The following is a 24,520-nucleotide window of genomic DNA, read 5'->3' on the forward strand; positions in this document are numbered from 1 at the left end:
CTTAGAACATACAAATTGATTGAAAAATAAAATAAAATAAAATAAATAAATAATAAAATAAAAAAAAAATAAATAAATAAAACGCCAGGGGTTTTACATGAAAGGTAATAAACAATGACAAGCAAATACAACTTACGCTGACACTCTGTTACCTTCTCTTGATCCACTTGACACCTCTGTTGGCAGGTTATGTTTTCAATCTGGCTCTTCTAAAAATAATAAAATTATTCGTAGTTTATTCCAAGCTGACTCTGTATTTGTCCCACATGTGATCTCAGCTTGGTCTAGTGTGGTTACTGGAGTATGCTGGAACAAAACATGGACTCTCCCCAATAAATACTAGTTAATAAAGTGAAAGAAGTTTCTTTTAAAATCATCCATCACTGTTACCCAGTGAAATCATTTCTGATTAGATATAAGAAAGACATTGATATTGCCTGTTCCTTTTGCAATGTTCATCCAGAAACAGTCTCTCACCTTTTCTGGGCCTGCGAACCCACCAGTCACCTGTGGCAAGGTATCTGCCGTTTTATTTTAGACAATGTTTACGATAATTTTAAACTTTTTTTCAAAGATGTCTTATTTGGACTCACAAATGTTGAAAAAGAATTGGATGATTATTTCTTTCTATGTAACCTTATATTGTTGTTAGCCAAATTTTATATTCACAAATGTAAAGTTATTAAGACGAAACCCTCATGTGTTTGTTTTCTAAAAGAAGTGGAGCTATATATCCGCACCCTGACCTCCTCCGACAATAGAAAAGCCCTGAAAACAGTATCCCTATGTTCAAAATCCAACAAGCTTCACTTTTGCTCTTCAGAAACCTACAGGTGACGCCATGGAGGCTCCGTCCATCTTCTATATGTAGTCTATGGTCAGACCTCCCTTGATCGGTTGCAGCTGGTCCAGAATGCTGCAGCTCAACTTTTAACTCGCACTAAAAAACGAGAGCACATTATTTCAGTCTTGGCTTCTCTTTATTGGCTACCCATTCGTTGTATAGTTGATTTTAAAATTCTTTTCTTTGTTTTTAAGTGCCTCCACAGTCTTACCCCACAGTATCTGTCAGACCTCCTTCAACCGTGCAGCCGTTGTCTTAAGTCAGCAAAACAGACACTTTTAACTATCCCCTCAACCAAGAGGAAACTTAGAGGCGACTAAGCAGTTTCTGTAGCTGGACCGAGACTGTGGCATCAATTACCACCACATATTCAGGAGGCTTCTTCACTTGCTGATTTAAATCATTGCTCAAAACACTTTTTTTCTTTGACTTTTAACACTAGTTGAGACGTTGGTTTTGTGATTTTCTTTTATACTTATTTTAACTGCTTTGTTGGCTGATCATGTGTTTTTTTATACTTTTATTACTGTTTTTATTGCTTTGATTTTGGACTTTGGTCAATTGTGTTGCTTTTCAAATGTTATAGGCTACAAATAAAGTGGAGATGGCGACATATTTATATATTCTGGAAAGTCTGTGAATGTAACTTATTTTACAAACAGGAGCACTATCAGTAAGCCAAGCTGAAGAGCTAAAAAAAAATAAATTAATAAACATATATTGCTTGTGTGTTACATAGTTCACCTCTAGATGGTGGCAGTTGCCTAATTTTATTCTGATTGACGAGCGTATTCATTACTGGCAGGAACATGCAGATTTTTATGAAGTTTCTAGGATTCCTTTTTTCTTCATTCTTTTATGAGAAATCGGGAAATTTTCCCTTTTTCATTTTTTATATAAAATGTGCATGTTTATCACTTACCCTGTTGTCCACTGGCTGAGTGGGTGTTTTTTTTTTTTTTTTTTTTTTTTTTTTTATGTTTTTCTAAATAATATTTGAAAGCATCTCCAGATTTATAGCAACATCTGCTGCCAAACCATCTATCATGTTCTAGGGGCTTGATGCTTTCCTGCATTCATTTTAAAATTGTAAATAAATTCAGGTGTTAAGGAGTTCATTTTAAGATAAGTACACCTTTGAGTTAAGTTTTGCCAAGACTTTTGATATGGTGTGTAAATTTATCAGTGTTAGTACACTGAGAAAATAAAGTAGATAATCAGTTTCAAAACACATGTAATGATGCTCCAACATACATCCACTGGTTACAATGATGTGTGAAAGAAAACAGCAAGACAAATCTGTGAGTCTAAATAGTTTTACATGTGTGGGAGCTGTCAAGTAGTTCAGGCGTTATAGAATATGCTTGCACTTCATACAGTTCCTCTTTACATCGCACCAGTTTGCTCATTTTTTGTAATACAGTTAAGCACTCACTCTAGGAGTTAGTGTCTTAATAAGAAACCTAAATCCAGGAATCATCTATATAGTGTAATGCTGTCCATTTAAATGGCTGAAGACTTTTTTAAAGTCCTCTCCTCTTAATCACGACCTTGGCCTGACTGTCACAGTTATATTTCATTCATTTGTGATTCTTCATGAGCAAGAAAAAGGTTCTTTTTATGTCTAATCATATGGGAATAAATGGTATTTATTGTAGTCATACTTTCACTTTTGGCTTGATGTTTAAAGATAAAGGTATGTTAAAGACAAAGGCAGGGTACATCCTGTTCGCTGCAGTTTTATCTGTAAAAATATCACCATAAATGAATGGATGAGTCGAAGGTGGAAAAATAGTTTTCATACTTTTGGATACTTGTAAGGAGAAAGAAATATGAATTAAATCTCACTACATGTATTTGATGCCTCTCCCCAGACATATTGGGTTCTTCTTGTGGCTAATATGAATTATGATGGTCATCTCTGACTTTACGCAGCAGAAATTCAATGATTGAGCAAATGCTGGTTCTCCTTTTTTAAGAGTCTGACAGAACAGTTTGGCATGTGGCTGTTTATTCTCTGATAAACAGACTGCCACAACAATGTTGGAGATGCCCACCATGTTCAGCTCTGACCAGTTGTCGCATGCATACATGACCTCTGTGGGTGTCCTGTGATGCTGAGCATTCCTATGTAAATTGCAGGTCAGCATATCAGTGGATCAGGCTTGTTGCAGCACATGGTCTAGATTGGCATCTGGAAAATCGCTTCTTTGGGATTTCTTGGTCTTCTGCAAACAGCCCCTAGCAGTATGACGGAGCCCATTGACTTGCTGGGAGAATAACTTTGCCATGAAGGAATGTATTTTTTTTAATGCCATTTAGGAGATTTTTTTTTATATATATAGACATTGATATATTATCTAATATTTTGAATTGCAATTAAATGATCAATGTTTATTCACTTTTTTGCAAACATTATTTTCATCTTCATTTTCACTTTTGACTTCATCTTCATTTACTTTTGTCTGCTTGCCATGACAAGCCATATCTGTCATGGCAATATTTGGGTGGTGGTGTATCTAACTGACCTTATCACAGGATTCTTTCTCGGAAAAAGGGTGGACCATCTACCTGGAGGCATGCTAAAGCGCATAGAAGTGGGGGAGGCAGAGGCAATGACGCATGAATACCTCAATCAGTTTGTCCTCCCTCTTCTCTAGATTCTGTTTTGTGGCCCCAAGCCCAAACTACATTAATTATCCTGCTGCAGGGCAAAGCCCGAGTGGGAAGAATGCAACATTATCATACAAAAAAAAAAAAAAAAAGAAAAAAGCTGCTTAGCAGCTTCAGAATTTTAATCTACTTCCTCTAAATGTGCTGTCTTCTACCCAGGAAGCTGTTGTGGTTAATTTAAAGTTCTGGGTCACGCCATATTAGAAACTGTGCTATTAAAATGTATAAACGCTGTACAACAGTGTTGACTTGTTTTTGTGCGGTGACATTCCCCCTAGTATCACAGCTTTACCAGTGGAGTCCACAGAGGCCTGTCATAAAATGTTACTTAAGTCCCATTCAGTAGAGGGGTATAAGCTGTCTTATTTGTACTCTTTTCTTTCAAGTTTGTCCATTACAATCTTTCATTTTTAAAAGTAAGGAGCCATTTTGAGCAATATTTCACCCAATTCTCACTCTTAAACTCATCTTTACTAAGCTAGAACAAGGATGTCTCTGTGTGCAGCCTTTGGGTAAATGTTTGATTTGGGAATTCTGCTCTCACAAAAACTAAAACAAGCCCCTTGTGGTGCTATTCTGTGTGATCACTGATGTGGAATATAGGAAGCTGGGATGGGAGTGGAATGGAAAGAGTTGTTATAATCACCTCAGCAAGCTTTGACATTCAGCATTTGAAATGCAAATAACTTTCCTCGTTAATACATGACAACAGACATGTTAAATGCATTCAGGCTGAACATTTATTTAGTCATAATTGCAACTCATAACAAATAATGCAGATTGTGTGCTTTCATTTTACCCACTATAGCTTTGCTGCACTCTCTTGAGTTGACTGTCTCAGCAGCATTTGTTCTAACAAAAGAAAACCCCTCAAGAGACATCTCCTGGTTACTGTAGCATTGGTTGCCTTGGAAATGGCAACCTTGTGTGTGTAAGAATATTCTGTACTGGGGAAAAAAAGTCATAATATAAAAACAACAGGTGCTTTACAGGCTTCTTGAGCACAAAGCTTTACAATCCACAGATATGAAATGAACCTGTGCACTGCTGAGGTTAACGCCATTACAAAGTTCAATTCAAACATTGATAAGTGCCAAGGCAAACAGAGAAATCAATAAGCAGCAGCGCATTCAACAAACACCACACAATGTGACCTTTGGCTGGGCGGGTAGATAAGTGCCCCCCATTTCCCACCTTTCCTTGTTAATGCATAGAGTCTGTGTTATTCATGACAATAAAGACAGAGGTTTAGGTTTAAGGGGCAGGTTCAAGCATCAGAGTGACTGTGAGGAGATAAGCAGCTGACTGCTATGCTTGAAATGACCTAAGTAAAACAGAAAGACATGTCATGTAGGTAGGTGGAGTTTGAGGGCTTAAACATGTGCTGAAAGGAGGAGTGAGGGAAGTGCCTCACTTGCTTAGAGAAGGAGAAAGAGACACAAGCTTGTTGGTTTTACAGAAGAGAGGCAAAGCTGCAAGGGCCCACATCACGGTGACAGAGGAAGGAAGTGTGACAATCAGGCTGGGAAATGTCTAAGAAAATTATTGGTTGTTTCTCTGTTTAAAGGCCGGCGTATTCTTAAAAACAACATGAATAGTGACAGCAGCACCCCGCGTTATGTTTCAACTTTGAAGATGCACATCAAACCATCCTGTGCATCGTCTGCGCAAAGGAATGGGCTAGGAACGATTAACACCAGAACCTTAGGCAAAGGTTCTGATACAGGTAAGACCTGCATGGCACACTTAGACACTGACACAAGTTTTGCTTTTTTAGCTAACACATTTAAGATAGATAATGAATATGGGCTTAATGTGCAGATTCTTAGCTTTAATTTGAGGGTATTCACATACAAATTGGAGAGAAAGTTTAGGAATTACAGCTCTTTAATACGTAGCTGACTCGTTTTATAGGGAGAAAAGTAATCAAACAGTTAACTCTAAAGCTATTTCATGGGCTTTGTGTGCTATTCCCTCATGAATCCATCATCAATCAGGTAAAGAGGTCTGGCGTTGATTCCAGGTGTGGCATTTGCATTTGTAATCTGTGAACCCACAACATGCAGTCAAAGGAGATCCCAATGAATGTGAGACAGACCATCCTTTGGCTGGAAAAAAAGAAGAATGGTAAATGGTCTGTACTTATATAGCGCTTTTATCCAAAGCGCTTTACGTCACATTCACCCATTCACACACTGATGCCATGCAAGGCGCTAACCACGACCCATCAGGAGCAAGTAGGGGTTCGGTGTCTTGCTCAGGGACACCTTGACATGAGCTCGACGGGCCGGGATTGAACCAGCAGCCCTTGGGTTACAGGACGACCGCTCTACCCACTGAGCCATGCTGCCCCAAGAAAGCTATGAGAGTAGAAATGTTAGGATTACCTAAAACAACACTTTGGTACATTCTGAGAGAAAGAGAGTGCACTGGTAAGCTTAGGAGCTCAGAAAGGTCTGGATGTCCATGGAAGACAGCAGAAGTCATTGTGATTAAAAATCCCTTCACAGCATCCACCAAAGAGAAGATCACTCTCCAGAAAGTAGCTGTATCAGTATCTAAATCTACCATGAAGAGAAGACTTCATGAGGGCAAATACAGAGGGTTCACCACAAGGTGCAAAACTATAATTAGCCTCAAGAATAGAAGTCCGGAAGGGTCTTTACCAAAAACCATCTAAAGAAGCCAACTCAGTCCAGGAACAGCATTCTTTGGACAGGCTTCTAATGGCTTTGGCTCAGTGGTGTTTATTGATAATGTGACGGCAGACAGAATCAGCCAAATGAAATCTGAAGTTCTAGGGATTTACTTTCTGCTCAGATTGGATGTCACATCACAGTACAGCTAAACAATGACCCAAAACATACTGCGAAAGTGACCCAGGAGTTTTTAGGGCAAAAGAAGTGGAATATTCTGCCATGGCTGAGCCAGTCATCAAATCTCAACAAGACTGAACATGAATTTCAGAGAGGGGCTGGGCAGAAAGATCCATAAGCAAGCAACAACGATAGTGAGCTCCAGTAAATTCAGGTAACCCAGTGTTTGGTGATGTTTATGAGTTCCAGTCTTCAGGCAGTCATTATCTGCAAAGGATACTCAACAAATAGTAAAAATAAACATTTTATTTACAGTAATGTCAATTGTTAAAGTACGTTTGAGCCCCTGAAATGAGGAGATTTCTCATAAAAAATGGTTGCAGTTCCTAAATGCTTCATTAAATCTGAAAATCTGCACTTCAATGACATCTTAGTTGTTTCATTTTAAATCCAGCGTGGTGGCATGCAGAGTCCACATCAAGAAGATTCTGTCATTGTCCAAATATTTCTGGGCTAGCTGTAATAAGGGCAGATTAATAGTTCAAGATGACATGTTTTCTTTTAGAGAAACTAAACTGGAGGCCTCAGCCACGTTATTAATATCAACAATAGAACTCATGAGTCTAAACATGACAATTTAACTGTTTAATGACCTGAAAGAAAAAGAAAACAGATTTTTAAAGCTGTTTTGATTTGATTCTGCTTTAAAAAGAGATTATTTACCCAAAAAATGTATCAAACACACCAGAGTTTGTTATCTTTACAGTTAATATCCGGTGTTGAGTTTGTTTAGTTTATTTATCTAGTTAATGACAGTTTATTTGTTTGGGGGACTTTTCACTTTCATTTCAGCCATCACTGAAACCCTCATTTCCTTTGGCCTTATAGTTTGTTTTGTCTTTCACTCTCATTCGATAAGTAATTCTCTTGTACATTTGAAGGCTGAACATTTCTCATTAACTTTTTTTTTTAGATTTATCATGTATGCATGATGTTTTTATTCAAATAATCTTTTTGATTTATTTCCAAGCTAAACCATGGTCACACATTTCTGTTTGTTCAGCAGCTATATGCTGACTTTTTTTTTTTACATTTTGTAACCGGTAAAAAAAAAAAAAAAGCAGAATAGGCCATCAGTGGTTTTTGAAATATTGGTTTTACTTCTGGAAATCCACACAGCTTTTAGAATAACAAGTAATTCAAAGTCCTTTATATTTAACATTAAAGCATTATAGTGGGATGCAGAAGAAGTAGTAGAAAATGCATTTAAAACAAACTTTTAAAAGGTTGAACAGAATTAAACTAAAGAGAGAAAAAGCTAAGATAAAATGCAACAAGATACAGTTGTTATAGTCTCAGCAGAACTGCAAAGGTTTACAGAGAATGTGGTAAACACTGGCTAAAGGTTGATGGTAAAATAGCAGATGTGTTAAACCCTAACTAGTGAAAGTAAGCAGGTTCATGGTGAGACTGGTATAAAAAAAGGGGGGAAAAAACAGATTAGGTTTGCTTTAGTCAATGTTTTGTTAGGTTTTGTGACCTTACAGGCCTCTGCAGTGGCATTTAATTTGTTAATGAGTACCATCATTACACGACTAATACAGTGCTTTGTTTTTGTGAAAGTTTACAGGAATAGAGAGAACAAAATTCTTGGGAATACTTCAGGACCCACCCCCGGTTGGGCAGGGATCCAAAATATCAAGAAAGAATTCAGCTTCACAGTAACAGTACAAGATTATTACTAATGTAATACAACACACAAAAACAAGGCGAAGGAGATAATGCTGTGTAAACTGTTTGAGTGAAATAGAAGACTGTTCTTCTTGTAAACAGTACAGTTCTCACTTATACACCATTTATTTCTGTAGCAGTTTCAGTAGGTGTTACTTCTTGTGTGAAAAATAGTTAAAAAAAACTTCTGGTTTCATGTAATTAAAAGTAATTAAAACCCCGAAATGAGCTATTAAAAGCTTAAAGTGAGTGAAGTTTTGTTGTCTTTTTTAGGGCAGTCACCCATGACACTGTTTTTGAATTTGACTCCTCATCCTTTCCTCTTCTCCACGTCCAGGGTCTCTTTGTAAGAACATGGATCCACCTAATTTTATAGAGTCCATAGAAGACTGCTGTGTAGACGAAGGATGCGACCTTGTGCTTCGAGGGGTTCTCACAGGAAGTCAGCCTATCAAAGTGACATGGTTGCACAATGGTGAGAAGGCACAATCAACACTGCTCTCTGGCTGCTTGCTGAAGGTCTCATATGTATCTCTTTACGCTTAATGAACAAAAACAGAAAGAGTTTAAGTTTGTAATTAGATATTTTAGTGGAAAAAGTCAACTATTTGTATCTGTTTAGATGTACTGCAACTATCTAAGCGTGCAGTTCTACTGCATATCCATTCAGATGCATGAACATATTCTAGATGTCTCTTGCCCAATTTTCTTCACATTTCCATCAAATCACCTTGACATATTTGGTCAATTTTTAGATTTTAATTAAAAAATAATTGTAATATAAAAAATAGTGTGTTAATAAATAATGAAATTGTTTAGGCTTTACTGTCACAGTGAGTGGTTGTTGGATCCAAATTCAGAAACGCAAAAGTTAGTTTGTTTGTTTCTTTGAGCAGGTGAAACTGCACGTTTTGGGAAGCCTACCTTCAATGGCAGGGAGGCGTGTTTTGTGGTGAAGGAATGCTTACCAGAAGATGCTGGCGCCTACACATGCTTGGCTGAAAGCAGTGGAGGGAAGACATCTTGCAGCGCTGCTGTGTTTGTGAGAGGTGAGAGTAACACTGGGACAGAGGGAGGAATCTTTCCTAATGGCCATCAGAGAAAATATGTAGCTTCTCCTAAGGTCACTAATCAGGAAATAGGTTTGTAAACACAATTTGTTAATATTTACAAAATGTATTGCTGACAAGTTATCCCAAAGGGCTCTGTTATTATTCTTGGATAAATTTATTAGAGCTACAGTAGACAAAGTTTTGTTTCTGATTGTAGTCTCTGTTCTTTCTTTTCCTCTTCCTTGAATTTAGACTTCGAAACCATGTGTGGTGTTTCAAAGTCCCCCACTTCTGTTTCCAAGCACACTAAGGAAAATGGAAAGTCACCTCAAACTCCAAAAGATGAGCTACAGAAATGTAAAGGATCTATTCTTTCCTCCCCTACAGGCTCTAATAAGCAGAGCCCAGTGTCATCTCCTAGAGGTAATCATGTAATTATTTGTTACACGCATGAAAACAAAAGGATGTCTGAGCTTGTGGCCATTTTCACATTACATTATTCCTAATGTATCAAGAACATAATGCAGGGGACTTTCCTCTTAACCGTTATGTTGAAATTCTTACATTTTTTATGTTTAAAAAAATATCTACAGCTCTTTACCATTGTTAGAATTTTCCAGGATATCCTTTTTGAACCTCTAAAAGGAAACAAACTTCCAGTCCTTGTGTGATTGGCTGTAAGGCGACATGTATGCCAATCATAAGACTTTCACAGCAATGTTGCTTCTTGATACACCCACTAGCACTCACTTCCATATAAACACCATGTAGGGAAGTGGACATTGCACTGTACAGTAAAACTTCCTGAGTCTATTACACTGATAGCCATAGTCAGAGTAGAGCCACACCTTTGACCTCAGCTGCTAAAACCTACCTGTACTGCATTTGTCTTTGCAGAAGTCATTCCAAAGAAGAGAGCTAACTCAGGGAAAGGTAAGAAAATCACATTTTTCTTTAAACTATTGCTCTCCTCTTTCAATTGTCAGAAGGATGCATTTGTTTTATAAGTCTTCTTCTTTATAATATTTATTATATTATCAGTTTTGGCTGCTAATGCTTTGACAGTGTACTTAACCATTAGCACAAGGTGGTGTGACTGCTTTTGCAAAGCTGCAATTTTTATAGGCTTTTGTTCATTGGGTTTGAGTCTTTTATTTCAATATACTGGGAAACTTTACCTTAAGGTGTAGATGAAAAAAAAGCATGAAAAAAGTTTGGATATGTGTACTGAGTGTTTATTTTGAGTGCGCATACCATGCACATTATTGTAATGTTGTTGTTTTTGTTTTGTTCTTGTTTCTGTTATATAAATTAGATATGAGGGATGTTAAAAATAAGTTAGACTCAGGGGGAACATTTGCCTCTAAAGCGCTTTAAATATAATTTATCAGATTGGCCATAGTCAAATTTACCACCTTGATTCCACATTATCTGAATACTGACAGTGTACAAGAATACACTGACTTCAGGTCATATATGGAATTATTTTCCATTAGTCTGTTATTGCAGTGCACTTTATCACAAAAAACAGGTGATCTATTTTTAATTAAGGATATTGCACAAGGACTGGCTTTACCTGTATGAAGTACAGGTCATCTATGTTTTACACTTGTTTTTACTTTAAGCATTTTTTATTCTGTATATTGAAATACAATAATAATGGTATCAACACAAACAATAAACTCCTAGTTGTACAGTACAGCACAAACCACCAGACATTTCATTTTCTTTATCTCAGACTCTCACACTACATTTGGTTTCCTTCCAGTGTGTCAGTTAACAATCCAACAGACACTTTGAGCTTTCAGTCAAATGACTCTTGGTGTTTTGTCATCGCAGCCCCAGTATTACGTTTAGAAAATCCTCCACAGCACCTGGAGGTGAAGGTAGGGCATACTGCGAAGCTGACGTGTTGTTTCTCTGGAAGCCCCCCTGTAGCATCCTGTTGGATCAGAAACAAAGAACAGGTAAAACCAGTTAAAGGATAAATGGAAAAACATCAGCTTCTGTCACCAATATATTCATCTCTTCTTTTATCTGTCTTTTGCCTGTAGATATTGGATGGCCCAGAGCTGTGGACAGAAAATACAGATCAGAGCAGCACACTGGTTATAGCAGAGGCTAATCCCCAGGACACAGGTTGCTACACTTTAGTAGTGAAAGATCGCAAAAATTCAGCACAACATACCGTTACACTTTCTGTCATAGGTAAGATGATGCTAATTTGCACCAAGTGGAGAGGATCAAGTAAAACAATTACCTGGAACATTTTCAAAATCATCTCCTCAACAGATAGACCAGAGCCTCCTGCCTCGTGTCCTGTGATATCCCTCATTTCTGAATCCAGCCTCGTGCTGTCCTGGTCAGGCCCCTGCTACGACGGAGGCAGTGCCATCCTGGGTTATGTGGTTGAGGTGAAAAAAGAAGGACCTGCTGAGCCTGGGGATTGGCGTGAGCTCACTACCCATTGTAAGAGCACCTCATACAGAGTGCGTTCTGGGCTGCAGCCTCAACAGGAATACTGTTTCAGAGTGAGAGCTTTTAACTCTGTTGGAATAAGTGAGCCCAGCCCAGTTTCACCAGTTGTTAAGATGGAACAACGAGGTGAGATTTTTGACAGTGCATTGGTAAATGTAAAATATATGGAAATATAATGAACCTCATATTAAACTGTTGTATTTGTGCACATAGGTTCTGGAAAAACACAAGAAGCTACTCATGTGTATACCTGTGTCACTATTGACTCAACCCACAAAGTCACAGATCATTACAATTTGCAGGAGAAACTGGGAATGTAAGTTTCGGAAATATTCTTTCCAGGTTGAGCCACAGGGAATTTTAAGTAACTGGAAGTGGGAAATGATGAATTAGAGACTGTGACCTGCTGAAAGACAGTTGGGATGTGGGGGGATTGGAAATGCTGTCAAGTGTGGCATTGCAAGGATCAGAATATAAGCCTGTAGAGACATGTTCCTATGTACAAATATGGATCTTACTGCTTTAAAGGTTGTAGTTAGTAAGTGTGAGAAATGACAAAAACAAGTTAGAATAGCTTGTTTCAGTTATAAGTTGATCACAGCTTGATGAGTACAGCTGTTTTAAGGGTACAACTCAAGCACTATTTATTGAGATGTTGATGGCTCCTGACCTACAACAGTAACATTTCATCTTTAATGACTTGTGTCTTCATTAGGGGGAAGTTTGGCTTAGTGTTCAAGATGACACATAAGGAGACAGGACTTGTGTGTGCTGGGAAGTTCTACAAAGGACGTCGTACCAAAGAAAGAGAGGCTGCTCGTAAAGAGATAGAGCTGATGAACTATCTTCATCACCCCAAACTGGTTCAGTGTCTGGCAGCATATGATCATAAGCCTGAGATGGTCATGGTAATGGAGTTGTAAGTATCATTGTGTTAAATTCTCATACTTACTGCAAATAATGTGTGTATGCAAACTGTCTGCGTCCTCTTTCTGCAGTATTGCAGGTGGGGAGCTGTTTGAACGTATTGTTGATGACAGCTTTGAGCACACAGAGCCTACCAGTGTATCCTACATGCAGCAGATCCTGCAAGGGATTGCCTACATGCATCAGCAGAGCATTGTCCACCTGGACCTCAAACCTGAAAACATTGTATGTGTTGACACCACTGGCACCTCCATAAAGATAATTGACTTTGGATTAGCCAGCAAGCTTGGTATGTCAAATCTAAATCCATCATTTTTGTTTAACTTTTGTGAGTTTGTGATACTAAATATTGTAACTTATGTTTAACAGATGACAGCACACCTTTGAAAGTGATGCATGGGACGCCTGAGTTTGTAGCACCTGAAGTTATCAGCTATGAGCCTGTGTCTTTGGCTACTGACATGTGGAGCATTGGTGTCATCTGCTACATATTGTGAGTCACTCTTAAACCCTTTCTACTTCAAAGAAAGTAGAAAATATCACTCTCCAGTGTGCACAATTAAGAAAAAACCTGGCTCCATCTCCCTTGGTTGGCATCCATTCCAGGAAGTTTCCAAAGAAATAATCCCTCACATTGCTAGATAAATTAGAGTTGCTATAACAGATATTCACAAGCAACAGCATGTTAAATAGTTTAAAAACAAACAAAACAAAACAAAAGAGAATGGCACAGTGAAAGTGGAAGCTTGTAGATATCATCACCTAAAACTGCAACTCCCCTCGACTTTATGCTTATATAACGATTTAAGCTCCTTGTTAAAACATATTTTGGTCAGTTTTTTTCAACACTTTTATGTAACATCTTTGTCAGCTGAAGTTGGCTGCTGTTTAGAGCAAAAAGACAGTTCTCATCAAGGAGCTGGTATCAAATAAAGATACAAGAGATCAAAATGTAGGAGTAAATTATCACAGCGGCTGTTTGGATCAAGAGAATTAAAGGTGTACCTTTGGATAAAATTTAAGCTAGCTGTTTGCCTTCTGTTTCTAATCTGTGTTATGCTAAGTTAACTTACTTCTGGGACTCCTGAGATAAGTTGTACTACGTCCGGTGGAGGCTTCATATTTACCAATTAAACATATATGTAGTATTATTATTGTGGATGTTATGAACAGAAATTGAACATATACTGTATCTTTTCATGTACGAGTAAGTTTAATATGGAGAAGTTTGCTGTTTTACATCAAACTACCATGGATTTATATACCTTAAGCTGTACTAACTGTCCTTATTTGACTTTCAAAAAACCCATCAAGTGGACGAACCCTCTGAGTTTAGTCTTTCAATGCCACCTAGTGGGCATAATAAACTCTGATCTTCTCCATTTCTGTGTTTTTTTTTAGGCTGAGTGGTGAATCTCCATTCCAGGGAAACAGTGAATCAGAGACCTTGGCCTTGGTCACCGCAGCTCAGTGGGAGTTTGATGAAGAAAGCTTTGAAGAAATAACAGATGAGGCTAAAAATTTCATCAGCTCCCTCCTCAGCAAAGACTACAGGTGATTTCATAAACATATAGCCTCAGAAGCACAGATACTGTCTTCCATCAGCCAGCCACAACTCTCTGTATTTAACAGGCGGAGGATGTCCTGTCAAGAAGCCCTTGCCCATTCATGGATGGCAGCGTTTGACTCTGGAGACCACGCCACCACAAAGAGTCTGTCCAAGGAGAAGATGAAAAGATTTCTTGCCAGACAAAAGTGGAAGGTAATACAAATATTTTACTTGAACATTTTTAACTTTAGAACTGAGTTTCTTCACAGAGAAATTGGTCTTACAGAAAGCTGGTAAAGCCATGCTAGCCCTAAACAGAATGGCTCTACTCTCTAAAAGTGACAGCTCTGTATCTCCCACCAGCGTTGGAGAGGGTGAGACACCTATGGTCTGTCACTAACTTATCAGAAGTCATTTTACTTAGTTTTAACTTTTTTATTTATTGGCTGTCACCTAGTGGCACCCCTGAGTCCAGAGGCAGAGCAAGCCCTGCAGTCTCTGGAGCGCAAGATGCAGGGACCTCCGGTGTTCACCCAGAGCTTGGAGGACCAGACTGTGGCTCAGGGATCCTGTGCCCGTCTGTCATGTCACCTCACAGGTACACACCTAACGTCTTGCATACCAAGATATTCATAAGGGAGGGCTCTGACTTCAATTTCCTTCCCTTTCAAGAATCAAATCTCAAATATTTAACAGGTAAAATGACAACACAGGACTAAAAAATACCTTGTTGCACGCCTTGCGCATCCTATTGGTCAACCTAATGATTCATAGAAAAGTGATCCAATTATGCTTTTGTGAGATAAACATTTCCAACATATTTAAACATTGTTAAACATTGCCTATGCAAAGGTTCCAAGCTTGTACAACACAGCAGGGAACTCAACATTTTAAATAATTTATTGAAGGAAAATGTCAATAAATATAATGTTGTGCAGTGTAATACAGTGCAGCCTTGACCTCAGATGTAAGACTTGCCCTATATCACAAAAATACCAACTTGTAAGTTTTTCTAATAAGTATGTTCAACTGTGTGACATCAACTTCCTCGTTAATGCTACAGTTTACATGAGATGAACATATTTCCCTTATTCTTTTTTCACACGCATGTTTATATTATTAGAATGGCTACTATTCAGAGTTACAAGACCTGCATCTTGACTTGCTTCTGTAGAGATAAAAATATCTCTGTTCAATGGTCCTTGACCTCTCTATTTCTGTTTATTTTGGCAGGATATCCTGACCCTGAGGTGGTGTGGCTGTGTGATGACGAACCTGTGGAGGAGACATCCACAGTGCAGTTAGAATATGAGGAAGATGGCCGCTGTACCCTGATTATATTAAACGTTGGCCCAGAAAATGCCAGCATTTACACATGTAAGGCCATCAATGACCACGGGGAGGCCTACTGCTCAGCCAAACTAGTTGTTCAGTAGATCTATCTTGTATAACTATGTATGCAGAGACAGACTATATAAACATTATGTTTTTGAGTGCTTAAAAATGTACATTTATGTTTTGATAGGAGGAATACAAATAAGGACCAAACTGTAAAACCTGTGGCAGAACTTTATAACACATATTTTTGTACAAATTCTAATTTAGTCAGATGGATATAGTTATGGGGCAGCATGCAAAGAATGGGGTGTTTCATTATGGAACTAAGGTATAAGTATACTGACTTAAACATGGTTTAAGATAAAACTGTGAAGCATGACGAGTAGCTGTAGCTGACAATAAATTGATTATCAAAATTTTGAAATGCAATTTTGTTGTTTTGAAAATGAATTGTGATTTCTGATCTGTCTTAAATCTTTTGGTGGTTTTATTTTAAAATATATTGTTAAAATTTATTGTTAGAGAAAAGCAAAGTTTTTAAAAAATGCATGAAGTGAATAATAGCTCTTGTAAAGCAAACAACAACAACAACAAAGTTGTTGACATGGTTATTAGTTGCAACTAGTGTAATTTAATTTGAAACTTCTTGCAGGATATACTCCAAATCAACAAACACTAACATGTCTCACTTTGTGTAGTATCAATAAGTTAAATGTGCTCTGTTCAGCTGGGATTCTCACCAAGAAACCCGACCTTCACATTCCTGGATTTCAAGTGTTCTGATAGAAACTTGACACGACATCATGAACATGTCAGCGTAGATTCTCAGTCATTATAATCCCATGATATAATTCCCAAGAAACAACCACCAGACTTCACTGCTGCTTTAAGACATGTCTAATCTAATCCAAGAGACTTTTCTGTTTCTGAGGAAAATCCTTCGTATTTCTCTGATGCAGACTGGTGGGAACTTGTTGGAACATCACCTTCTCCTGTATTTTCACTCAACCACAGCAACTGCAATTCAAGTTCAATTTGTTTTCTTTTTTTTTTTTAACTAAGCTTTGGTCGTGCCCAAGCGTTGATAAAATAAGGGTAGTCATAAATTTGTGGATTTGTGTCTGTTGCCAAACCATAAATTCATTTTCTTGCCAGTAAATTTAGATCTGCAAAAGAGTTACACAAACCTTTACTTCCACGGTCTTGTGCAATAGAGCAAAAAAGCAAAACAAAAAGAAAAATCTTACTATCAGTTGTAGCAAAGTGTTTTTCATGACATCTAAAAAAAATACATAAAAAATAGAAGAAAAGGCTTTTCACTCTGCTACTTAATCCATGTGGGACTTCAGCACAGGTGAGCAGTGTGTTTTTTTTACACATTTTTATTTTGTAAAAAAATATAATAAGAAATAAGAAAATAAGAAAAAAAAAGAAAAGGTTAATTAAGTCATTGTAAAGTAAGAAAGGATTGATCGACACTACATAAGCTACATTGCTCAGCATACATCTTATTTTTACTACTTGGATTTACACTGACTGGTCAGTGGGTGGCAGTGTCTGCCCATTACTGGTTGTTGAGCTGGTCACAGTGTTTGGTATGACCCACTCATGTCTTCTGAAGTAGCTAAAGTGGAATCATTCCATTCAAAACACTGCATGCACTTGAAAATGGCTCTTGAATATTTGTCCTCTGTAGAGACCACTAAAAATCAAAAAGATAACTTTTAAAGGCTGCCTGATTATAATCATTCTTTTTCAATCAGAGGTCACTGTGCATGACCTGTGCTGGATCTCTTAATGATCGACATCATTAGATATTGAAATGTTTTAGAAAAAAATGCAATGTTGCTATACAAACAAAGAAATCAAGCAAAGGGCCCCAGGACATAATTCAAACCTGATTATGAGGCGGCTGTTTAACCGTTTGAGTTTAACACAGTTCTTGTTTAATCTTGATTTACTCCGTATTGTTACATCACTTACATCCATATTGTTTGCAAGAACTAATCTCATAAATGTAGAAAAAATCATTGTAGTTTACACAAACTCACAGGCACAAGTGATTTCAGATTTTATTCATAAAACAAAACCAACATTTAAATAAGAGTTGTGTTTGAATATCAGCAAAATCATCCCATTTATGTTTTATATTGATAAGAAATTTTCTAGTGTTTCAAACACAGATGGAAATTGAATTTCATGTACACCATAGATCAAGCTGTATGTTTATTTAGCCAATGAGATTGTAACTGCAATGTATGATGAACTGGTGAACTCTTGAGGCATTATCAGCAAGCATTGTGAATAAATAGACATTTCAGGTTATGCCGACCTGAAAGTGTTTTATTTGAACTACACGGTAAAAAGCAGGAAACCACTGAAGGTGTTGTAGTTCATTGCATCATCATAGACGACCCTGTTTGCCATCAGCTCTACATACACATTGTCCCCCACCTGCAGAGGGATGACCACAGCGTTGCTTCCCATATCGTTGCTGTCACTCCCACTGGTGTCCCATACAGATGTTAATCTTTCATTATTCTTCTTGAGACTCACAACAGAGTTGGGCGTTGGACTGAGGTTGTTGAACATCGAGAATCGAAAGAAGTACATTCCATCAACCATCGCTGTGAAAATGCCTGTTAAAATTCAGAGAAAAGATGACATCTGATGAGTTTATGCTCATCTTTCTCTTTCTTTAGCTTTGCATCTGTTTCTGGACAAACCTGTTGAAGGATTGTAGCTGCTGCCAGTGTTGGAGAAAACCTTTTTATACTTAAGTGGGGTGTCAGTGGTAAAAGGTCCTATGTCTCCTGTGCCAGAATCTCTGAGAGCTGCAGAAAAAGCCACCTTGGGAATGCCTGAAAACAAAATTACCACAAAAAAATCAGAAGAGTTTAACAAGAAAGAATTGTATTTCATTATTATACTTCATTAAAAAATAACATTTGCACAAAGTAAATTACCTCCAATGAGGCTCTGCAGCCTTAGGACTTCTTTGTCAGTGTTTTGCTGATTAGTTTCCAAAAATGTTATTTTTTTTGCCATGTTTGCAATTTTCTCCTTTAGCACACCCACTTGCTGACTTATAGATGTGATGCAGCAGCTGGCTGATCCTGAGCACTGACTACCTTGGTCAGTATTCTCATCCAAACCTGGTTGACAAAGACAGCAGGTGAATGCTAGAATAAGGACGGTGATCTTCTTCATTTTTGTCATCACTGAATCACTGCTTCTCTCTTTAAAAATCTCCTGCCTTTTATACTTCGTGTGACATTGTGCAAGACAAGAAACACCAGTTTCCTGGTTTGCGCAATATCCCAAAATGCAGTCTGGCCTCTCTCCATTGATAGTTTAGTTAATAATTTGGGAAAACCCACAAAGGCTCCAGAAGGTAAGTAAATGTAACTATATAGTGGTTATGATGAGTTAGGTTACTATAAGTGCCAGTTTAAATTACTTTACCACAAGTCTAAAGTAAAAAAAACATTGCACAACCCATGTCTAATGACGATAACATCACCTTGCTAAGGGCCACTAAAAATAGATCTTGAGCAAAATATTGTACTTTCACAATAACCATTCATATATAGTTGCTCATTTACAATTAGTTTATCATGATGATGAAAGCTCCACTGCTGACTGAAGAGCCTTGCTCAGCACCACATGGTTATATTACAGAAATAACCAAAAAGAATCATAACCAAAAAAATATAGTCAACTCTCTGATTCACTCTTTCTCAAACTGAAGATTTAAAATTTTCCTGATTTAGTCAAACTCAAAACAATCGATATGCTGTTTAAAGTTAGACATTATATATTGCGTAACAGCATCCAGAGGCTGTTCTGGGTTAGGTTAACACACTGCGCATTGAGAGGCAGTCTCATGTTCAATAAACCAGCTGTACCTGTGTGGGGAGTCACTCTATGGAACAGTTGCACTGAGGAAATGAAGAACTGTCTGTCTTTTACCAGCTTTACACAAATGCATAAAAACACAATATATTTGGATTATGAGTCTCAGTCTGCCGGTTAATTTGTTAGGGGTTTTATTGTACCTTTTTCTTCTTTTTGAGTGTTTTTCTATAATGTACTTTCTTATATAGCTCTTCCTGCTGTCTCAAAGCACATGTTGTCTGTTTGATTTTCATAATGACGGTAATATAAAGATTTTTTGGAATTGTTAAAATCCTGAGCATACAGTTGATCAGTTAATGCAAGACAGTGATTTAAGGGGAAACATTTAAATTCCCTGGCATTGTTAAGTCAAAGCCCTTCCTCAGTTTAACTTGGAATATTTGTTACTTGAAATGGCTATACATTAACAACCAGAGCTGGACCAGTTCAGTCATGTTGAGTTGCACAGATGTATCAAACTTAGCAACATACAAGAGATTGCAAGTTACTGCTTCAAAACAAAGGCTGAATGTGTAATCTATAATCACTCAAGTTCTCTTTTTCTTTGTCTTATTTTTCATTACACAATCAAGATATTTTGTGGCACCCAATTAGGCTTTTTTTTTGTGTTTTAAGGGTAAATGTTTTAGGCACAACACGTATCTTGTATTCTTTAAAGTTAGATACTGATAACATTAAAAAGCCCAATTCATTTTCTGAAACAAGGAATTCACTTCACAAGTGTGTTTAGTGGATTTATGTAAAACTGTGTCTGTCATCTAATACCACAGTAGGTCATAAAATCTGCTCAAAACACCATGTCTGGTAACTCTACATTTAGCTTCTTTTAAGAAATGCTAAAAAGTATTCCAGAGTTGATGGAGGAGAATGGCAGCATAGTGGTCACAGAGGTGGGCTTGGGTCTATAGAACATCGGTTCAAGTCAACAGAAGTGATCCACCGTGGCCCCTGAGCAAAGCTCTTAACCCCCACTGCTCCCCGGGGGCTCTAACATGGCAGTAAATCTAGAGATGGGTAAAATGCAAATAATAATTTCCCAGTTGGTATTGATAAAGTTCAAATTAGTGTCTGCTTAAATTTGTAGTAGTGGCTGCAGTAAATGCAGCTGATAATATTTCAAATCTGTACATTGTACTCTTAAAATTATCAAAATGCTTTTTACAAAGGAAAATCAGCACCACATGTTCTACATGAACACACACACATTTACTGAGGGCACCTTGGTGCTTTGAGGATAACTAGGTGGGAGGTCACTGGAATTACACTTGCACAACTATTCCCGAAAGACACCCAACCCTCCTAAAAAACAAAAAAAAAACAAAAACTGGTGCTTACCTAAATCCATTAATAAGTAACCAGTGACAGGTTACAAATACAACCCACAATGCTTTAAATAACCAGTTACATTAGATCTTGCTTAGTCACTGGGAGATTTAATACAAAAACTAGATGGGCAACAAAATAAATAAAATAAACAAAAAACATTTCAGAAAGCAGGAGTTTTAATCCCACAAGTTTAGAAAAAATCAATTTCAGTCAAACATATTAATTTGAAACCATGCATTTATTCGTATCCATAAAATAAATACAAATGTATAATAATGTAAATAAATTAGCTTATTGCTTAATAAATAAATAAAATTAGGTGCACATTCTATATACATGTCAACAATAAAATACAAATCAGTGCAACAGGAAGATCCAGTCTCCCGACAAGGGTGGATAATGGTTAAAATCAGCAGGATGAGAGGGAATGGTTGACAGCCGGAGGGGTATGTATGAAAAGGGGGTCAGAGAGCGTTGCTTAATGCCAACCGTCTCCTCAACGGTGCTTCTGGCTGGCTTCTATAAAGTGTTGCTGCCCGTGACTCAAAGGCATTGACCATTTGCTTCACCACTTCATCAAAAAACATAGTGGCAAGCTGAGAGTGCAGAAGAGACTTGAACTCAAATGAGACCTACAGAAGACACAAGAACCAAACTGTAAGCAAATGCTTTGTGGTTTCTTACCTAAATGTATTTTCCTTGGGTTAAAAATGACATGAAATCATCACCAAAAATATCACCCATAAAATAATTTGGACTATATCTGATAGTCAGACTTGACTTCTGTTAAATGTTTTAAGAGATCAGGTCCACAGCATCTCTTACTTAATATGTTCTACTGAATCCAACCACTTCCTGGCTGACACCGAGGTAATCTATGCCAAAATTAAGGTCAGCCTCCCGTCAGCATCTGTTCCTTATCCTTACAGCTATTTCCAGTCTTAAAGGACAGAGGCATGCTACTCAGGACTAAATTTAGAGCATAATGAGATTTTACGCAACAATTCCTCTCACTTGGTAATCCATTCACAAAAGTACAGGAGCAAAGGCTCGTAATTAGTCCGTCTTAAAGCTGTAGAGCAGGGGGGGGGCCAACGTCAGTCCTCGAGAGCCACAATCCTGTAAGTTTTCCATGCATCCCTACACCGACACACCTGACTCAAACTAATGAGTCATTGTGCAAATCCTTATAGGCTGTTGGAGCCATTTAATTTGAGTCAGGTGTGTCGGTGCAGGGATGCATGAAAAACCTGCAGGATTGTGGCTCTTGAGGACCGACGTTAGTCACCCCTGCTGTAGAGGTTTAAAGGTAAGTTACTGCTTTGTGATCAGTGAGCTTATTAATTCATAACTAATTTGTTGTCAAGTTTGATTTTACACAGTTTTTTTTATTTATATTACTGCTGCAAAAACTAAAATTTTTACTCTGATATTGTTTTCATCTAGAAGAAGAAAGAAGAAAAAACACTTACAGAGAAATTCACTTTACAGGAGTCCGGTAGGTCTTTGGATCCAGGTGCAAATCTCCATATTGTTTCAAGATGGCTGAAGAGGGACCCCTCAGTGCACACAGCCTGTTTCACAACAAACAATCTATTGTCATTGATTGTGAAAAGGTGTCAAACACAAACAATGAGATTCTAATCATTGATCTATGGAAGGCTGTAAAATAAACTCTTATAATAATGACAAAACAGTGTATGACATCTTGCAAAAATAAAATGAATAATACTAAAAAAAAGATATAATATGTCATAAAAACCAGAATTTATTGCAAAAATGAATTCTCTGTTAACTCTGAAATCAGAAGCCACATTGACTGAAAGAAGCTAAACTAAATTTGGAGTTCCTCTGATGTCTTCTCAGGCTGCTTCTGGCAAGCTTTCACTCAATTAAAAGGCCTGCACTCCAATCAGAATCAATTCCTTTTATGCATAACCAGCATATGGACTTACTTTGACTTGGTGGTTTGGAACAAAGGTGACCTCAGATGTGTAACGTTCAATGATGGGAGGAAAGCCTATTTCAAGCTCTGCCCAGATGTTCCCATTCGATCCTTTCTTCATTCGAGATTTCTTGCACCAAGGAACAAAATGCTGATACTTCTCTACATCGGCCACCACGTTGTACATCTGCTCTGGTGTGTACCTGAACACACAGTCACATGAAGACAAAGGTACAACCAATCAAATTATATGGATTTTAATCTTTGTTCTCTCAAAAGAGTAACTTTTGTCCCCTTTAGGTTTGCACTTACGTTCATTGTATTTTTTTCATTTAAAGTTCTATTTACATCTTGATGAAATTATAAGGTGTTCTCAATGAGGCAAGCAATTATCAATTGTTTTGATTCAATTTAATCTGCAAGTTATCTTTACTGTTCATCCACTTTAGGAAAACTAAGTCATTTTTTTTCTTCCTTTTTCCACTGATGGTTATGCTTTTCTTACTGTGTTTTCTAACGTTTAAAACATCATAAGAGAGTACTCACTCCAATATCCGGCACTCTGTGTACTCCATCCTGCGTGTGCTGATAGGAGCTGCCAGGTTGATGAAGCTGCGGCTGGGTGTGCTCATGGGGGTGACAGGGCAGAGTTGAAGGCTGGTCCTCCGTGCAGGCAAAATCCCAGAAGAACCCAAATGTCTGAGGAAATGAAATGTATACATTTGTAAGCACATTTTTTTCTATTTATATTGATTTATTCCGAACATATAGATCAATAAATATATATGAATCGAGTATGGGGCAAACAGGGTATCTTATTATTATAACTGAGTAAACATGCACATGACTGCACACTGGTGTATTTCTGTAGATTTAACTTGGATTTTGTCCGGTAAAGGCTAATTAAATCTGAAATAGTTTCTTGCTTTGCTTAAATATATTATTTTAACACATTTTTATCTCCTTTCGAAAATAATCATAACTTATAATAGATCGTTTCTATTAATTCTTGAGTCCAACGACTCCAATGTGTTATTCCGATATGTTATATATTATATGTTATATGTTATGTTCCGAATAATAGCAAGAACTATATCATACGTTTTAATACCGGCAGTCACTAACGAAGCTTGATCACAGCAGCAGAAATTGAACAATTTAATACTCCGCCTACCTGTCTCTGGTGGAAAGTTAGGACTCACCTGAATTGTGTTCCTCTCGTGTTTCCCCGAAAAAGCTTTAAAAAATACGCGTCATTTTTATCCAGCAGCGCTTTGAAGAGAAGAGACGTCGTCTTTTGGTTCATTGTTAAGTTTTTCTTAATAACTTCTTAATATTTTATATATCCATATATTTAAAAACCCCGGTTGTTCCTTGCAGATAAGTAGTTGATTGCGTACCCGGCTATATACTGACAGACGAGCAATCGCTCTACTTCCATAAAAGGAAAGTATCTTACGTAAGAGCAGGAGCCGTGAGGTCTGGCCAATCAGACAGCTCATGGGTGGGTTTTAAATTTATTTATACGCTTGATGAGGTGGGAAAGTAAGCAAAGAAATTCACAAATTCTGATTCATAAACCAGGTTTGAAAGTTTTCTAGATTTGTACTTTAATGTATTAGTCAAATTACACTGGTATATTAATCATCTGGCCAATATATTAAAATGCCAATACTTTAGTACCAGCACTGCTCAGCTCTTTGGAATTTATGTTTGTGTGAACAAATATGTGACTTTAGGGAAAGTGGTGTGTGTGTGGGTGGGTGGGTGGGTGTTGGGGGTGTTGTAATACAACATAAAACAACAGATAAATACATTGATAGTGAAAATATTTTATTTGAACTGTTGTGACATGTATAAATTATACTAGTTCAATCATTTTATTTTAACCCTCTTCATAAACTCTCTCTCTCTCTCTCTCTC

General features: G+C 37.4%; 3 protein-coding genes across 4 annotated transcripts; 1 reads left to right on the forward strand and 2 right to left on the reverse strand.

The window, feature by feature from the left end:
- The first annotated feature begins 4,890 nt into the window (after nt 1–4,890).
- Nucleotides 4,891–15,827, forward strand: mylk5 (myosin, light chain kinase 5). 2 transcript variants are annotated; one of them, XM_042004919.1, is made up of 17 exons: nt 4,891–5,243; nt 8,402–8,539; nt 8,958–9,113; nt 9,369–9,539; nt 10,014–10,049; nt 10,956–11,083; nt 11,171–11,324; nt 11,409–11,720; nt 11,808–11,910; nt 12,310–12,513; nt 12,593–12,810; nt 12,891–13,014; nt 13,923–14,075; nt 14,154–14,283; nt 14,357–14,444; nt 14,528–14,668; nt 15,304–15,827. In XM_042004919.1, the coding sequence occupies exons 1-17, from the start codon at nt 5,108–5,110 to the stop codon at nt 15,504–15,506; spliced, it is 2,595 nt and encodes an 864-aa protein (XP_041860853.1). In that variant the 5' UTR covers nt 4,891–5,107; the 3' UTR covers nt 15,507–15,827. The 2 variants fall into 2 exon arrangements, with proteins under 2 accessions (XP_041860853.1, XP_041860861.1); XM_042004927.1 differs by having other exon boundaries at nt 8,961–9,113.
- Nucleotides 15,828–17,466: 1,639 nt separating this feature from the next.
- Nucleotides 17,467–18,653, reverse strand: LOC121652258 (complement C1q-like protein 3). Its single transcript, XM_042004940.1, has 3 exons — nt 18,375–18,653; nt 18,135–18,269; nt 17,467–18,047 (listed from the first exon to the last, which is right to left on the reverse strand). The coding sequence occupies exons 1-3, from the start codon at nt 18,625–18,627 to the stop codon at nt 17,761–17,763; spliced, it is 675 nt and encodes a 224-aa protein (XP_041860874.1). The 5' UTR covers nt 18,628–18,653; the 3' UTR covers nt 17,467–17,760.
- A 2,157-nt stretch (nt 18,654–20,810) lies between these two features.
- si:ch73-141c7.1 (coenzyme Q-binding protein COQ10 homolog, mitochondrial) lies at nt 20,811–23,998 on the reverse strand. The gene is made up of 5 exons (XM_041973007.1): nt 23,800–23,998; nt 23,144–23,296; nt 22,608–22,800; nt 22,125–22,226; nt 20,811–21,284 (listed from the first exon to the last, which is right to left on the reverse strand). The coding sequence occupies exons 1-5, from the start codon at nt 23,901–23,903 to the stop codon at nt 21,117–21,119; spliced, it is 720 nt and encodes a 239-aa protein (XP_041828941.1). The 5' UTR covers nt 23,904–23,998; the 3' UTR covers nt 20,811–21,116.
- Between the last annotated feature and the right edge of the window lie 522 nt (nt 23,999–24,520).

The sequence above is a fragment of the Melanotaenia boesemani genome, chromosome 2, assembly GCF_017639745.1.
Source record: "Melanotaenia boesemani isolate fMelBoe1 chromosome 2, fMelBoe1.pri, whole genome shotgun sequence".
NCBI classification, from domain to species: domain Eukaryota; kingdom Metazoa; phylum Chordata; class Actinopteri; order Atheriniformes; family Melanotaeniidae; genus Melanotaenia; species Melanotaenia boesemani.

Excerpts from the sequence above, each read along its gene's own strand:
- mylk5 (XM_042004919.1), top strand. The coding sequence starts at position 5,108 with ATGAATAGTGACAGCAGCACCCCGCGTTATGTTTCAACTTTGAAGATG. Across the intron at positions 10,050-10,955 it reads GAGAGCTAACTCAGGGAAAG|CCCCAGTATTACGTTTAGAA; the intron begins GTAAGAAAATCA and ends TTGTCATCGCAG. Across the intron at positions 14,284-14,356 it reads TTGCCAGACAAAAGTGGAAG|AAAGCTGGTAAAGCCATGCT; the intron begins GTAATACAAATA and ends TTGGTCTTACAG.
- LOC121652258 (XM_042004940.1), bottom strand. The coding sequence starts at position 18,627 with ATGACAAAAATGAAGAAGATCACCGTCCTTATTCTAGCATTCACCTGC. Across the intron at positions 18,270-18,374 it reads GCTGCAGAGCCTCATTGGAG|GCATTCCCAAGGTGGCTTTT; the intron begins GTAATTTACTTT and ends TTTTGTTTTCAG. Across the intron at positions 18,048-18,134 it reads CAGCTACAATCCTTCAACAG|GCATTTTCACAGCGATGGTT; the intron begins GTTTGTCCAGAA and ends GAATTTTAACAG.
- si:ch73-141c7.1 (XM_041973007.1), bottom strand. The coding sequence starts at position 23,903 with ATGAACCAAAAGACGACGTCTCTTCTCTTCAAAGCGCTGCTGGATAAA. Across the intron at positions 23,297-23,799 it reads ACGAGAGGAACACAATTCAG|ACATTTGGGTTCTTCTGGGA; the intron begins GTGAGTCCTAAC and ends TCATTTCCTCAG. Across the intron at positions 21,285-22,124 it reads CCTGTAAAGTGAATTTCTCT|GTCTCATTTGAGTTCAAGTC; the intron begins GTAAGTGTTTTT and ends TGTCTTCTGTAG.